This window comes from Rhinolophus sinicus, chromosome 1 (assembly GCF_057876585.1).
Source record: "Rhinolophus sinicus isolate RSI-liver-muscle chromosome 1, RSI-T2T, whole genome shotgun sequence".
NCBI classification, from domain to species: domain Eukaryota; kingdom Metazoa; phylum Chordata; class Mammalia; order Chiroptera; family Rhinolophidae; genus Rhinolophus; species Rhinolophus sinicus.
Window position 1 is genome coordinate 89,560,659 of NC_142501.1, and position 16,379 is coordinate 89,577,037.

The window sequence follows — 16,379 nt, forward strand, 5'->3', positions numbered from 1 at the left end:
CTCCCAGCTAAGTGCTTTTCTTGCCTCCCAGCAAATAGATATTAACACACACACACACACACACACACACACACACACGCACGCACACACACACGCACACACACACGCACACCAACCCAACCCAACAGCTGCACATTCTGAGCTGAATGCCAATCCTCTGCTCTAAAGTGACAGCCCTTGTTATTTAAAGTCAGAGATGTATAATCTTTTAAATTCCCACAAGTCTGTCTTCCAACAAACTCAAGTTCAGAGAAAGACAGCTAAAGTGATCAAAGGTATAGAGAGGCTTCTGTGTCAAAGTCAGAGGACAGAAACTGGCTTTCGAGGCCTATTTTACAGCTCAGAGAAGAGAGACTCAGGGAAGAGGAGCGATTGGGGTGAGAGCAGAGCCAAGTGCCTACAGAGAGATTGTGTGGCTGGCTAAGGAGCCCCATCCCTTCCCTCTTACCTGGCACGCCTACGGGACTGTACTAACATCTATAGAAATGTCAACAGAGGTTGGGAGGACCTTAGACTTGTTCTCCAAAGGAGCTGGGCTTTGGACTTTTGAAAGGAAGTATTGCTTCATCTGGTGGATAATTATGAGCATCTTTGTGCCAGGCAGTATGTGGGCTGAAAACCTAGTTCAGTGTGCAAAAGGTGTGAAGTTTAGGCAGATAGCTCAAGTTTGAGGTTAAAGAAAGAGAGGACCATGAGACACCCGGCCAGCCCCAACCCCTTCCTTTGGCCCTTCCTATGGTTAGAAACTAATCTTGGGTCTGGAGTGACATCCGCTGACCGCCCATGATAGCACTCTCTGCAGCCTTAGTGCATTCTCACTTATTTTTGCCATATCTTTGGACATAATTCTTTATTGGTGGCAGGCCAGTACTCATGGAGGTGAAGGAAGTTGTCCAGAGTGTCTGTGTAAGAGGAACAATGCAAAGAAGAGAAACCATAGCTCCAGCTGGGAGCTTGGCTTTTTTCTCCTCCTTCTAAGCACTTTCATTTCTATATCCAGGAATTCCTTTTGAAAAGAAGACTGCCCCCTCTTTTCCCAAGAGGCACACTGCTGTGTGTGGTGCATGGGGGCTCAGATGGGGGCTTATGGCTGTTCCCTACCTCATCCTGTTCGGTCCATTAGTACCCAGCATGCCCTTTGCAAGGAAGGAAACTGAAGTGATCACCCATGCCAAGTTACCAGAGTGGGGTTAGAATTCGGCCCTGGGATTGCAGGTCTGATGCTCATATTTTCAGAGAGTTTCCATGTCAAGAAATCCCACGAGTCTTAGTCATCCTCACACGTACATCTACAAATTCTCTCTCTCAAGTGGTCCAAACAGCAAGCCTTTTGGCCCATTTCCCTGTTTCCTCCTCTTTTCTTCCATTTCTGTGAAAAACTGCCCAAGTTTCTGTGGCCCGGCACAGTCAGAGAAAGGGGTTGTTCCCACTAATGGTGTAAGAAGCCCCAGCGTTCTCCATATACCATAGTGAGTTTTTCACTTGCAAATTATTGGACTGTGGTACAGTCCACTTACGACTGCAGTGCCCATGACAGAATTGGTTCTGATGGGTCAGAAGACACCGTAAGATCTTGTGGTGCCTGAGTCTCCATCGTCAGTGTTAACTACCGTCTTCCTATGGGTATGTGGAAATGCTGCTTTTAGAGAGTTCTTGTTAATAAGCCACTAAATAGCAGACAGTTCATTCAAAGTCAGAATTTAGAGGGAAACATTAGAGAATTGTGGGCCCAGATCCTAAAGGAGCCTCATAACTCAGTGACTTTGATATTGAATGTTCTTTCGGATTCTCTGATACTCAACATTCTCATTTAGTAAACGAGAAATTTTTTCACTGCTGAACTACAATAAAAACGAATGTGTAGATTAAGGAAGCATTGTGCCTTAATTTCAAATGTAATTGCGTTTCAGCCTAAAATAGGTGTACCTATCGGATGGACATTGGACATGTATTTGAAATGGTAATGTGAAGTAGCTGAACTATTGACAAAACGATAACCGCTTATTAGCTTGTTATCCCACAGCGCTCTCTGTTTAGTAAAACATATAGCTATGTGTTTAGTGAATAATCTTCACGACCAGATTATGATTAAAAGCTTCTAATTAAAAATCTCACAAGGTAGAAATAACAGCCTGCTTAAATGTGAACATTACCCTGTTTCCTCACTTAATAGCTGTGTGTCCTGGGCCCTCTGTCTGCCCTGCGGGGAGGTATGTGCCGTACCCCATTTCACGGGGGAGGTCAGGGCGCCGGGGTACAGACATTGTGGGCTTGCCGGCCCTGCCCATCTGCCACAGCCACTGGAGGCAGGGCGGGTTGACCCCTTGAGTAAACCTGCTACTTCTGCTCCAGGACGTGCACCTGCTCTGGCCACAGCTCTTCCCCGTGCAGGTTCCTTTCAAAGCCAGAGCGCCCAGTGACAGGCTCTATGACACCATGCCGTGGCCTCCAAGGAGGCTCACAACAGTCCTTTATTGGGCACCATGGACCCAGCCCTCAGGGTGCCCACACGCCCAACGTGAGGCCTCCGGTGATGCCACTTCTAACAGCAGCCCTGGGACAGCTCCAGCGCTGTATGTCCTTTGGTTCATTCTCGTTCATGTGGACTCAGTCCAGTCACTTAGGAATGTCCTCGGGGCGCTGTAAGCCCTGGAGGGACACAGTATATGGGTGGCAACTGTGCCCTCCTCCTGCTTCCCATTCCCAGCGCATGTGGGGAGCCTGCATGTTCCAGCCAGCATCCGAGGGGAGTGGTGAGGGAGGGAGGCATCGCTGCACTGCCGCTACTGGAGGCCCCCAGACGCAGGCCTTGTAAACTGAGGCTCTCAGAGAACACGCTCCCCCGCTCAGCTTTCACGATGACTTTATTACCGCTTGGCCTCTGTGGCAGCCAGGGGTTTGCACACCAGACTGTATCTTTCCAGCTAGCATTTTAATCCGTCCTTTCGGGTTCTCCTTATGGATGCTTCTGTCAGCTGGGGGATTGTCTGTTCTGCAGGAAGCTGTGGGAGACTGCATCCCCGTCCTTCTGCTGGGCAATAAGATTGACAATGAGAAAGAGCGGGAAGTTCCCCGGGGCCTCGGAGAGCAGCTCGCCAAGGTAAGGAGCAGGCATTTCTATCTCTGTGGACAGGGCAGGACCCCACGGCAGTCAGGCATGTGACCGAGAGCCTTGGGGGAAGCCTTCTCTGGAAGCCTTCTGGGAAGGAAGCAAGGGGGCGGGATGGGTGTCCTGGAGTCACGGGAATGGTCCAGCTCCTGTGCTTGTGAAATTCCCATAGAAAGCCACAGGTTGCAAGATGGAGCTGGCGAGGGATGACTTGGCGATGGGGAATTTCCCCAAACTCTCTTCCTCACAACTCATATGTATAAATTCTTAGATAGGAAGAGGTTACCTATTTCAGACCCCATCTAATGCTTGAATCCCATCACCTATGTTTCCACTCTATCACCTTCAGAAACACTAGCTGCAAGTCTACCCCACTGAGGATAGTATATAAAATACAGTGCATACATGTATGATCTTCCTGAAACTCAAACTTTCTGGATTCTAAAATATATCTGGGTCCAGAGATTTTGATGAAGGAGCTACGGATCTGTATTTTTATTATCACCTTTTCCTTTTTCAGTCAGTAAAAAACAACACTGAGGGTCAGAGAAATTCAGTGATTTGTTTAAGTTATCACACAGCTCCTCCGTGGTGAGGTTAGGACTTAAAGCTGGAAGACAAATCCTGTTTTCCAATTCCAGGTGCTATGCACTCTCCCTGCCCCTCACCACAGGGCCTTCGTTTTCCCACAGGCTGACCCAAGTCGGGGTCTGACAGAAGTGTTGGGGTGGCAGAGGATGGAGTGGGTCTGCAGGTGTGGAGCAGGAAAGCTGACTGGGAGCCACCATTTGCAGCGCCTCCGGACCTGCGGCCACAGCAGTGACCTCCCTCAGCTGCCTGCATCCCCACAGGATGTTGGCCCTGGAGGCCGCATGCCATTAGCATTGTCAGAAGGAAGCAGGAAAGCTATTAGTGGGAGTAATAAGCGAAATATGAGGAGCCACGCCTAAGTTCTCCACCATGCGTGCCTGGTGAAGTGACGGATAGTTGTCCTGTGGCACCATGCTGACAGCCTGGGCAGTTGGACTGTTCATTAACAGGTGCAAGGGAGAATTCCTATTGGAATGCCTCAGGACATCTGCCCCAAGCCCCATGGCATGCCGGGGTCCTGGGAAAAGCGTGCTGCTGGGAGCCCTGCCATTAACTAAATACGTGACCAGAGCAGGCCCACCTCTTACATCCTCTCTAGCTCTTGTTTCCCTGCCTGTGAAGTGGAAAGAATGTAGCCCACCCTGGCCTTTGTGTCTTTTTCTGCATCACAGGCTGATGTGAAAAGGAAATGAGCACATACATACCCAAACGGAGAGCAATTTGAGAAAGTGTAAAACACTAAGACAGCTTACCGTTTGTTTTACAGCTGTTATAGCTGACCTGGGAGATGGCTGTAGAACTTGCATTAGTTGGGCAGGCTGCTCGGTTGCCTGAGGAGACAGAACTCACCCTCTTACAGTGGGAAGGGGGCAGGGGTGTGGGTAGATGCAGACAGGGTGTTCTTCCCCCCCAACCCCCACGATTCCCTCCAGCTCCCCTTCTGTTTGTTCTCTGTTTTGATTCTAGGAGAACAATCTGATCTTCTATGAATGCAGTGCCTATTCTGGTCACAACACCAAAGAGTCGCTGCTCCATCTGGCCAGGTAGAGACACAACTCAGCAGGTGACGTGACTGCTGTGTGGGTCCGGTGGGAACCACTGCATTCACCACTCCTCCGTCTGGGCCTGAGCCCCCTGAGTGAAGGCTGGTGGCCTAGGCCTTTGTGTGGGATTCCAGGAGTCAGGGGCAGCCTTCTGAAACACAGCAGTGCCCAAAAGAAAGCCTCCCGCCTGTCACTGGCTGGGGTGCTGCTGTCTTCTTGAATCTTAAAGGCTGCCTTTTTCCCAGGAACACTCTTTTTAAATGCAAATGCTCCTGGGAAAGGTCAAATCATTGGTCGCTCAACACTGGCTAATATCCTAGCAGGGATTAATTGGCTGGCAGCTGGGAGCAAGAACTTAGGGCTCCTGGGGGAGAGGGCGCCAAGGAGAGGAGGGGCCATCATGGGGACCAGAGCGCTCAAAGGACAGGTCCCATGGAAAGGCTGGTTCTACAAGACTCTGCCTACATCAAAATTAAGAAAATGAAACCACACAAGGCCCCATTTTTAATATTAGGGCATTCAATCATTCATACATTTAGGCATTCATTCCATCCATCCATCCATCCACTCACCTAACAAACACTCAGTAGCACGCATTTTGTGCTCAGCATTCATTCTGGGGGCACCTAAAACATATTGTTATTTGAGTAATTTAAGAACCCTGTGCACTGGAGCGGTTGTACAGTTATGGAAGACCACGGGGAAAGTTCTACCCGTTTTCTCTGTCACTGACTCCCAGGGCATATCCTACCTCACTGAGCTTTGCCCCTAAGGTAAGCATATCAGTCACACTTCCCTGCCCCTCACAGGTTGTTGTGAGACTCAAAAGAGATTCTTAAGGTGAAAGCATTTTTGGCTGCAGAGAGCAGGGATAAGATAATTAGCACTATTTTTGATTTTTAGTCCTTCACCTCCTACATTTAATCTGGAGCTGTGGCCACATGGGACAGCCCTTCCATAGGGTTCATAACCAAGAAATGTATTTTCTGAGCCTCAGCTGTGTTCTGGGCACTATGACAGGCTTCAGAGTCACCGAGACAAAGGATACAGTCTCTGCCCTTAGCAGCTCCTTCTGTGTGGAGGGAGCCAGCCAAGGAGCCATGCATTATGATACTAGGTGATGGGGTTTTAACAAACGAAGGGTGAGAGTGCTGTCAGGAGCGCTTACACCACCTCGGTGTTCAGGGGAGGCTTCCTAGAGAAGGTGTTTTGAAGACTCTATATTGACTAAACGCTGGCTTTACATAGAGTCATGCACCTGTACTTCCCAGGGGAGACTTGGAGTACCTCCCTGATGCCTGGTGAAGCTGGAGTCCCGCCTTATCACCCCGCGGGCCTGTAACCTGAGGGCCTAGAAGCCCTCCACTGCTCACACTATACCTTCCCCTCTCCCAGGATCCTCCAGGAGCACGAAGACACAGTGAGGGAGGACACTGTCCAGGTTGACCGCCCTGCCAAGAAGAAATCCTGCTGTGGCTGACGGTGGCCTCCCAGGAACGCTCCACCCAGGCCTGAGGTCCCAGGGCCTGCCCTGCCTCCCGCACAGATGCTTTCCCAAGGCCCACCAAGAGCTCTGTCCTTGCAGTGACTTACTGCCCCCCTCCCCCAAAGGAAGGGGAGCACATCCAGTCAGGAAAGCTGCTCTTGGAGCATCTTGGAGTCTTTTCTCTCCCTTCTTTCTCTAGACCCGATGCCCATTCCTTCCGCCTGCCCCCCCACCCCGTTTTTGTCAGTGAGGTTTCCTGGGGGAAGAAACAGATGGGCTTTTCTAGAAAAGCCGCTGAGTGCCTTCTCCACCTCCCTTCTCCACCCCCCTTGCCTTTAAGAACCAAGCACTGCAGTTGCCATGGCAACTGTGCAGTGCCGACTTGCTGCTTCCTGCAGGCCACAGGTACAGCACTTGAGCAATATCAGGGCGGTTGGTCTGGCTTTGGTTCCCGTTCTCTGGATGCCATGGGACACATTGGCATATGCTTCATGGACCTCGAGATGCCCACGTGGTGTTAGGGGAAGCAAACCAGGGTGCCCCCATCCTGTTCCCTGCGCCCCACCTCTACGGGTCCTGCACCTTCCCAGGCTTCAGGGCCCACGGGTATTTGCCCCCAGGGGTTCTCCGGAATGGTGCCTTTCGAGAACCCACAGCCTTTCCTCTGCACTGCCTACGCACAGGCAGGACTCCGAGGTGGCCTGGGGGTGATAAGTGTATGCCTGCGGTCAGGGAGTGGGCTGACTTCCTACTTAACTTTAAGAGACGAAAACTAGGGGAAAAACCCATCTGCTGCTACACAGAGCGACCATTTCTGCAGGGTATAAATAACGTATATATCGCTATATAAAAGCTGTTTTCTAAATGGTTCTCAAAATAGCTCTTTCCAAGTCCGTACATGATGATTAATGGGGTGTAGATTGGCACACATTCAGTGAGGCCCAAAACCAGGTCCATAGTTACTGACTTTATTTTATTTTCCAGAAGACTGTATTAAAAAAAAAAAAAAAGCATGAGTGTGATGGTGCCATTTTGCTGGTGTTTGTCTGGTGAACAGTGTGCTTCGGCCCCCATGTCTGTGCACCAGCACGGGGCACCCGGATTAAGGGGAGTGATCCAGGCCCGAGGGGGTTCCTTCAGCTGGTGGCGCTGCGTTCCCAGCCCCAGCAGGGCTCCAGCATCACTGGCTGGATCAGTGGGGCTGGCAAGGGCATTCTTGCCCTTGGGGGGAAGTTGGATGAAAAGACCACAAAGATCACTGCCAATTACCATTCTAGGACTATAGATCCCTGCCCCCACAGAAAAGTGGGTGGTGAAGGGGGAGGGGCAGAAAGTGTCCACAGGCTTCCAAGAAGACGGCTCAAGACAACTGCATACAGTCAACCAGGTGGGGGAGAGACCAGAGTTGCAGCCTCCTCCCCAGAACCCCAAAGGATCAGAGCCCCGTGGGTCACCAGGCAAATGCAGTCTCAGTCTCTCATCTACTCTATGCAGGCCCCAGGGGGCCCGTGAAGGGTGCTGAACAAAAACCAGCTCTGAGCACCAGGGGGCGCCCCATGACCTTGGGCGAGCTGGCTTCCTCTTTGGGCCCCCACCTCATCAGTAAAATAAAGGTGGGCTATTTGATGCTTCAGGCTCTTCCCTCTAGAGTGTTTATGATATGTTCCTTTTCCAGCTTAGGCTGGTGCTGGCCCCCAGTCCAAGTTTGAAGGGAACTCACAGGAAACTCCTTTCTCTAAGAGAAGGCACTGGTGATGGTCTCATTGGTGGGATGCAGGGATGATGGGTCACTCAGAAGTGGCACGTGTGTATCTGTGTGTGTGTGTGAGAGAGAGAGACAGACAGACAGACAGACAGACAGACAGACAGACAGACAGAGACTGATATGCATATGTGTTGTGTGTGTGTGGAGGGTGTGTAGAAGGTAGGAATAGCCAAGGAGAAAGGAAAACAGCTCTCTTGCTTCTGATGGAAGGGATGGTAGTTGGGGTATGTCAGGCAAGCAGGATATCCCTGGTGTTTTCCAAGCCCACAGATGCCTTTATCCCCAGAACCTAATCCCTGGCTTGGGGCTGCATTTTTCCATTTAGGAAAAGCATTCAGGATTTAGATAGAGCAGGGTGGGGTGACCCTACTGCTCAGCATTCCAGTGTTTAGGGTAAATCCCCATGAATTCTCAAAGGTCCTGGCAGAGAGAGGGGCAGGAAGGCTCTTCAGGCCTCTGCTGCTCCTCCAATACCACTTGAAAAATGTATGGAGCGTGCGGACTTCAGAGAGACTCTGAAGCGTTCTCTGTGTCCAGATCTCATCCTCCCCTTCTCCCACTTCTTTTAAGCCACATGGTGATCAAAGCCAGCGCAGTGGCTGTCGCGTGGCCCAGAGCCCGCAGTGCTATCAGCCGTGCTCTCCTGGCTCCATCCCACTTACACGGCTGTAATGATCTTGAGCAAGTCCCTTCACCAGGTTTCACGTTCATCTGTAGATTGCAGGTTTTGATGTCGACTTCACAGGGACATTTTAAGTATTAAATGAGACAATGTACGTGAAGTACTAACACAGTGCCCAGCACATCATAGATATTCAAAGTAGGGGCTCTTACTATTGTCAGCATTGAGTGGCTGCCCAGACCACTTGCCTTGCTTCAGTTTCAGATTTAGAACCAATTAACAATAGTGTCTACCCGGAAGTGGGCAGTCACACAAACACCAATTGCTCAGCTCATTTGCCTGGCTCATGAGCTTGTATCTGGCTTTGCCTCGTGGCCCTGCCCTCCTTTTGGTTTTGCGGTCAGTGCCTGCAGCTGAGCAGTGCCTATGGTCTGGCTTCAGCTCACAGTTCACTCTCCCTCCCTGCCTGTGGTTCTCCAGGACTCAGCCGGCAGCTCAGACATGGTGCCAGCTCCTGGGTGCTTACCTGGGAATGATGTGCTCATCGCTGTCTCTGGTCCCTCACTTGCTCCCCTATTCTGACTCCTCGTGCTTCTTTTGGGGTCTGCTGCTGCCCGCAGCCCTGAGTTGCTGATCCACGAGCTCCAGCACTAAACCAATGTCCTGGTTGCTTTGCTCCTTGTCTAGCATTCATTTTCCTTCACAGTGTCTTTGGGGTCTTTTCTGTGCCTCTGTGATACCCTAGTTTATCCCCCTTCTCCCCATCCTGTACTCTTTCTCTGTTCTTAATACCTCCACCCAGTTTGGACTCCCCTCCTCCCTACTCTCCCCGTGGCCCACTCCAGGCCATACCTGGATACTCCATCAAAATTGGCTCTACCCTTTGTCTCTGTCATTAGAAGTCACTGTTCCAGTGGATCTTAAAGCAATTTCAGCTAAGGTGTTATTGCAAATGGTGGCTTCAGGGCTATATTTATATTTTAACAAAAATTTCTAAGGGAGGCAAAACTTCAACCCAAAGGAGTGGTAGACTGTTAAGCACCATAATGGGTCATGGGGTCACATATTTAGGATGGAGCTGCCTTCTCCTCTACTGCTCTTAAAGACCTCGGTTTGCCGCTACGGAAGGCAGTGTGGAGGTTCCTCAAAAAATTACGAATAGAATTACCATGTGACCCAGTAATCCCTCTCCTGGGTATCGAACCAAAAGATCTGAAAACATTTATACATAAAGACACGTGTGCTCCAATGTTCATGGCAACTTTATTTACAGTGGCCAAGACATGGAAACAACCAAAGTGACCATAGATGAATGGATAAAGGAGATGTGGTATATATACACAATGGAATACTATTCGGTGGTAAGAAAAGGTGAAAAAGGACCATTTGTGACAACATGGAAGGATGTTGAGATTATAATGCTAAGCGAAATAAGTCAGACAGAAAAAGCAGAGAACCATATGATTTCACTGATATGTGGTATATAAAACTGAAAACAACAAAAGAACAAGACAAACAAACGAGAAACAAAAACTCATAGACAAACAATAGTTTAGTGGTTACCAGAGGGGGGTGGGAGATGAGGGGATCAAATATATGGTGATGGAAAGAGAACTGACTCTGGGTGGTGAACACACAATGGGATTTATAGATGATGTAATACAGAATTGTACACCTGAAATCTATGTAATTTTACTAACAATTGTCACCCCAATAAATAAATAAATAAATAAATAAATAAATAAATAAATAAATAAATAAATATAAAAGCTAGAAATAAAGAAAAAAGACCTCAGTTTACTTCATGTGTTTTGGGGCTCTATTTCTAAATTAACATATGTTTATAATTGTTTATATCTTCTTGATGAATTGACCCTTTGTCATTATAAAGTGTCCTTCTTTGTCTTTAGTACCAATTTTCGTCTGAAATCTGTTTTGTCTGATAGCCACTCGAGCTCTCTTTGGTTGCTGTTTGCATGGTATATTTCTTTCCATGCTTTGACTTTCAACCTACTGGTGCCTTAAATCTAAGGTGAGTCTCTTATAGACCTCATATAATTGGATAATATTGTTTAATCTATTTTTCCAATCTCTGCCTTTTATTTGGAAAGTGTAATCTGTTTACATTTAATGTAATGAGTAAAATAAGATTTATGTCTGACATTTTGCTATTTCTTTTCCATATTTCAATGTCTTTTATGTTCTTCTGTTCCTTTATTACTGCCTTCTTTTGTGTTAAATAGTTATTTTCTAGTATACTATTTTAATTCCCTGTTTATTTCATTTACTATATTTTTAAACTTATTTTCTTGGTGGTTGCCCTGGGGGTTACTATTTTTATCTCATTTATAATGACCTGTTTGGATTAATACCAACTTAATTTCAATGGTACAAAAACTTTGCTTCTGTATAGTTTCATTCCCCCCTCCCTCTGTTGTTATTGTCACAAATTACATATATATATATATATATATATATATATATATATATATATATATATTTCCCATAAACATAGATTTGTAGTTATTGTTTTATGCAGTTGTCTTTTAAATCAGACAGAAAAACAGAGTTAAAACAAAAAATACATTTATACTTTTTTCTATGTTTAATATTTGACTGCTTTTACCAGTACCCCTTATTTCTTCATGTTGATTCAAGTTACTATCTAGTATCCTTTAATTTCAGTAGTATTTCTTATAGGGCAGGTCTGCTAGAGACAAACTGTCTCCATTTTGTTTATCTGGAAATGACTAAAGGATAATTTTGCCACATATAGAACTTTGGGTTGATAGCTTTTTTTCCTCCCAATACTTTGAATATACCATCCCACTGTTTCTGGTCTCCATGGTTCCTGATGAGAAATAAGCTATTAATCTTATTGAGCCTCCTTTGTATATGATGAGTTGTTTCTTGATGCTTTGGCTTTGTCTGCCTTTGTCTTTCAACAGTTTGCTTTTGATGTGTCTGACTATGGATCTCTTTGAGTTTATCCTACATGGGGTTGGTTGAGCTTCTTGGATGTATAGATTAATGGCTTTCACCAAATTTGGGAAGTTTTTGGTCATCATTTTTGTTAAATATTCTTTCTGTCCCTTTCTCCCATTTTTTTTTACCTTCTAGAAATCCTATTATGCATATGTTGGCGTGCTTGGTGGTATCCCACAGGTTTCTGAGACTCTGTTCATTTTTCTTCATTCTTTTTCCTTTGTGTTCCTCAGACTGGATCATCTCAATTACCTTATCTTCTAGTTCACTGATTCTTTCTTCTGCCCTTTCAAATATGCTGTTGGGACCCTCTAGTGAATTTTTCATTTACATTATTACACTTTTCAACTTCAGAATTTCTGTTTAGTTCCTTTTTATAATTTCTATCTCTGTTGGTGTTCCCTATTTGGTGAAACATTGTTCTCATACTTTTCTGTAGTTCTTTAGATGTGGTTTTCTTTAGGCTTTTGAACATATTAAAATAGATGACTTAAAGTTTCAAAGACTACCTTGTATTGGTAGCCATCTGCCCTGCACATAAATCAAGCTCTGCTTGCTATCTCTGCTTCCTTCCTCACACTCCACACAACAGAGCCATGACTCTGGGCTCATTCCTTAGCCCCACCTTTAACCTCCACCGCAAAGTATTTCTTCTCTTCTGGCTCGGAGAAAGGACGTGAAACTCAAAAGTCCTTCACATCTGAGAACCTTCCTCTCCACCTTGGGCTTCTGGATGCTCTGCTGGAGATAAGCTGACCAAGGAAGGTCCAGATCCTTGGGGAAGTGAAGGAAGCCCCGAAATCCTCAGGCAGTTCCCCCTCCTGCCAGAAATCTGGACATTCTGTAAAGCTTCACTCAAAAGGGACAAGTGGGCCAAGACTGCAAATCAGAAGCTTTTTTTTTTTAAAGCAGTATAATTACTTCAAACTAATGAAATCACAGTACGTAACATACAGAAACCAAGACGTAAGGGGCCTGTTGCTGCCTGGCCTGAGGAGTACTGCCATCTTTCCTCCCATCATCTGGGGGATAGAAATTGGCTACACAAATTCCAAAGAAATTCAGTCAAAATCCATAAATTTTACTTTATCGGTTACTCCCTGCCTTCTTATCCTGAGGTGTGTATGTCAGGGTAGGGAGAATTATGATGGTTAACAGGATTCAGGAGCTTTTTAAACCTCCCCCACTTCCTAACTCTATTAATGTTTCTATTAATAGACATGGTAATTATCAGCAGTAGCAGGAACAAAGCACATCATAACTCCACCTTTCACATAGTTCAGTGGAGCCAAGTTAATCGACGTGCCCTACTTAGGAAGAACCACGCTGAAAATGATGAGGGTTGGGAAACCATATGACTCTTGGCAGAGGACCTGAAATCAATGTGGAAACAGAGGAACATTGGCGAGGTTGTGTCATTTGTCACCCTGGGTCAGGATTGAGTCAGGTCCAAGAAATGACCCTTTCTCAGGGCTGAGACTTTCTCAGGGCTTTGGCTCTGGTACAGAAGTGGCACTTACGGGCCCTTGTCATAGCACCAGGAGACTCCTCTCCCAACAGATAAGGACTCACAGGACCAGTGAGGTCTGTGCTGTCATGAGTTATAGCTGGATCTGTCTGACCTATAAGAATCAATACTACATATAAAAACACTGCACTACTAAGCAAAAATGCCCAAAGAACATGGACAGAGAGAATAGAATATTTTTTAAATTTGGAAACAGAAATAGAAGCGCCCTTCAAAGGGCCTCAGAATGACTTTGACTAATGTGAGTATGGAACTGGGATTCATTGAGCATGTGTAGCACTAGGTCAAGGGCAAAGTGTCAGGAGGGATCCAATATCCATCAGGTCCATGGACTCCCCAAGCCATTCTATAATGAAGTGTGTGGTGCTTATTTACACTCACTGTCCCCAGGGCTCTCATGAACAAAATTCACTGACTGAGCTCCTGAGACAGGAGCATTCGTCTTTGTTGCCTCCTGTTTGGCACAGTGTCTGGCAAACAATGTTTGCCTAAAAGAGCAGGTGAGGGCAGAGCCTTATTTCTCGAGAACAAGATCCACCACGTGGTGAGTCTCACCTCTGGCGCCCCAGGTTCCAGAGGCTAGACAACTGGGTCCCTGTGTTCCAGTAAATCCATGGGGTTTGCCTTGCTGGTTCAAATGAGGTGCTACTTCTGGCTTTTAAAGCAAAGTGCTGAGGTGCGTTCCAGCTGCCGCAATTCAGCTTCCGTTCAGGCAGTGTGATGCCCATCAGAGCATTCCATCTCATCATCCTGTAGCCTCCCCAGCTGCCGCTGGGAGCAATCCATTACCCTCAGGCAGCTCAACAACTCAATTTGACTTGGGCCCCAGGCTTCAGTGCATAAAACGATGCTTCCCTGCCCAGTTCTCCCTCCTAGTGTAGAGCCAGCCATCTTTACCCAGGCTATGCTCCCCACAAGTTGTGTGGCCTTGGGCAAAACCTCAAACTGCATGCTCTGATCCCCAGGTTCCAAGTCTGTAAAATAGTACTGTCTACCCTGTTGTCCTCACAGGGTAGTGTGAAGGTCAAGTGAGAACTCTGGGGAAAGGGCTTAGTCAACTGAAAGGCTGTAAGCAAATATTAGTTATAAATCTGTCTGCCGTGCAAGAGACCAAAGCAAAACAAAACAGGAGAAAGAAAACCCCACATTTCTTGGTAACTGGAAGAAGCTGGGGCCTCAGTTAAGAGCATCTCCTATTTCCCTGCCTAATAGGATAAGGAAAGCTTGCATTCCTTCAAGCTAGACACTTTTGTCTAAGAAGACTTTGTATCTTCACACTCTACTTTGATGTTGGAGGGAGGCCAGCATTTGCAGACTACAAGGTTATCGCTGGCGGGGCTCTGGTCTCACTCATTTTTGTATTTATGGGGGCCTGGTACATAACACACAAGGCAGTGGATGGGTGGATTTGCTGCCCAGTCAAGACTTTAGATAGTGCATTCCTAATTGAACGGCCTTTACATATACTCGTACAGTTTATAAAGCACTTTCACTCTGGGATGATGAAACAGTTCTGGAGTTGAAGGGGACTGATGGTTGCATACAATATTGTGAATATACTTAATGTCACTGAGTTATATATTTTAAAGTGGTTAAAATTGTAAATTTTGTGTTACGTATATTTTACTACAATATGTTAAAAAAAACCAAAAAAAAAAAACCTTCACAAACATTTATGTTCCATGAATGAATGAAGGATGGATTCTCTTCAATGCCCAACAACTTGGCTCTAAGATTTATAATGTTTGTCTCAGGTTATATCCAGAGATGAGGGAGCAGGAAAGGAAGACAAGCTTCTGAGTACCTGAGGAAACACCTAGAAACCCATAGAATACATTAGCATGCTGTAAAAATGCAATGACAACAATCCCCAGGCTCGCTTTCCTGAAGGGCCTCACGCCACCCCACCCCACCCCACCCCCACTCACCAGGGGAGGACTCTCAGTGCTCCTGGCATCTCTGCCCCTGTCCACCATACACTTCTCTTGAGGAGTTTAGCTCCACCCCCCATAGGTAAGCTTCTGGAACAGGACCATCATACCTATATGCTAACAGGGGTGCCTAGCCTGGCCCCCGTGTAGAGACCCAGTAAGAGTATGCTGAATGACAACAAAATAGTGAAGGACAGATGTCTTTTGTTGTTCCTGGAATTTTGTTGCATTGACTACAGCAGGAAATACATTCATTAGCACCCAGAAACATTTTGGTTTTTCAAAATTTACATTGTAATAATTTGTGGTAAGGAGCCTGGGAACTAGCATAGAAGGATTGATGGGGGAGGGGGACCGCAATACTGTGTTCAGAGACGGCTGACTTTGGGGTTCTTCTTGTTCTGAGTGACTCAAGAGGAACACGAATGCAGAGTATGTCCCCATGCTCTGCAATTTATCCCACGGAAGTTTATCAGTGAGTGCTGCTCAGCAGCAGAAAGGGGTGCCTCACCGGGTAGTGAGCTCTCTGACACTAGAGGTATTTAAGCAGGTGTTGAACACTCTGCTTTTAGGAATGCCAGCGAGAAACTTGATTACAAGGCCCCCACCTTCTACCCCACCAACCTCAAGAGTCTAGGGCTCTTTGAACTGAGATGGAAGTGCAAGGATGTGGTATAAGGCATGAGGAAATCAGGATGGGCTAAGCCAGGAAGCCTTCCTGGACTAGGAGAATGTTTGACTAGTACACGTCTCTAGTTCAGTTTCCCACCAATCCTTCTCCACTTTCCTGTTGACCTCTTCCCCCACTTTCCCTCCCTTTCTTCCTCTATCTTTCTAACTATCTTTCCACCATCCACCCCAGTCCCCTGCCCCTTGCCTGCAGCCTATGCTCCCACAGTCAGGGAGTGGAAAGCACCTGGCCTGAAAGTCTCCCAGAGAGACTGGGTCCTCAATGGCTTCCCGGGCCTGGGGAGAGGTGCTGAATCCCTGCCAGCGTCCTGCCAGCTCCTCTATTGTGGCAAGTGGAATTATCAGCTTCACACTGCGGGTCTATTTAAATCTGCCTTTTATGTCTGATGGATTTAAAAATATGCTAGAAGTCAGCATCTTAAATACAAGAAACACAAACAAGCAGATGAGGCTGCATTTTCCTTCCTCTGTGCCCACCCCTCCCTCTTCCCCTTCCTCCTCCCTCTCTTCTGCCCCCTCCCAGAGCAGTTTTCATTCATGTGGCCCATCTTCTCCCCTCCCCTTTCTCTCAGTGGCACCGAGTCTGCAGACTGAGCAGTGGCTGGGGGGCCCTGTGGTCTAGTTTCCCT

At 47.0% G+C, this 16,379-nt stretch overlaps 1 protein-coding gene across 2 annotated transcripts in view; it reads left to right on the top strand.

Annotated features, from left to right (window-relative positions):
- CRACR2A (calcium release activated channel regulator 2A) overlaps positions 1–7,239 on the top strand; it is a 133,082-nt gene extending 125,843 nt beyond the window's left edge. The window contains exons 16-18 of one of the 2 annotated variants that reach the window (XM_019756945.3): positions 2,999–3,100; positions 4,667–4,743; positions 6,139–7,239. In XM_019756945.3, the coding sequence (XP_019612504.2) occupies positions 2,999–3,100; positions 4,667–4,743; positions 6,139–6,223 (264 nt within the window). In that variant the 3' untranslated portion in view covers positions 6,224–7,239. The remainder of the gene's footprint in view (positions 1–2,998; positions 3,101–4,666; positions 4,744–6,138) is intronic. The other variant, XM_019756948.3, reaches the window with a different exon arrangement.
- The last annotated feature ends 9,140 nt before the right edge of the window (positions 7,240–16,379 follow it).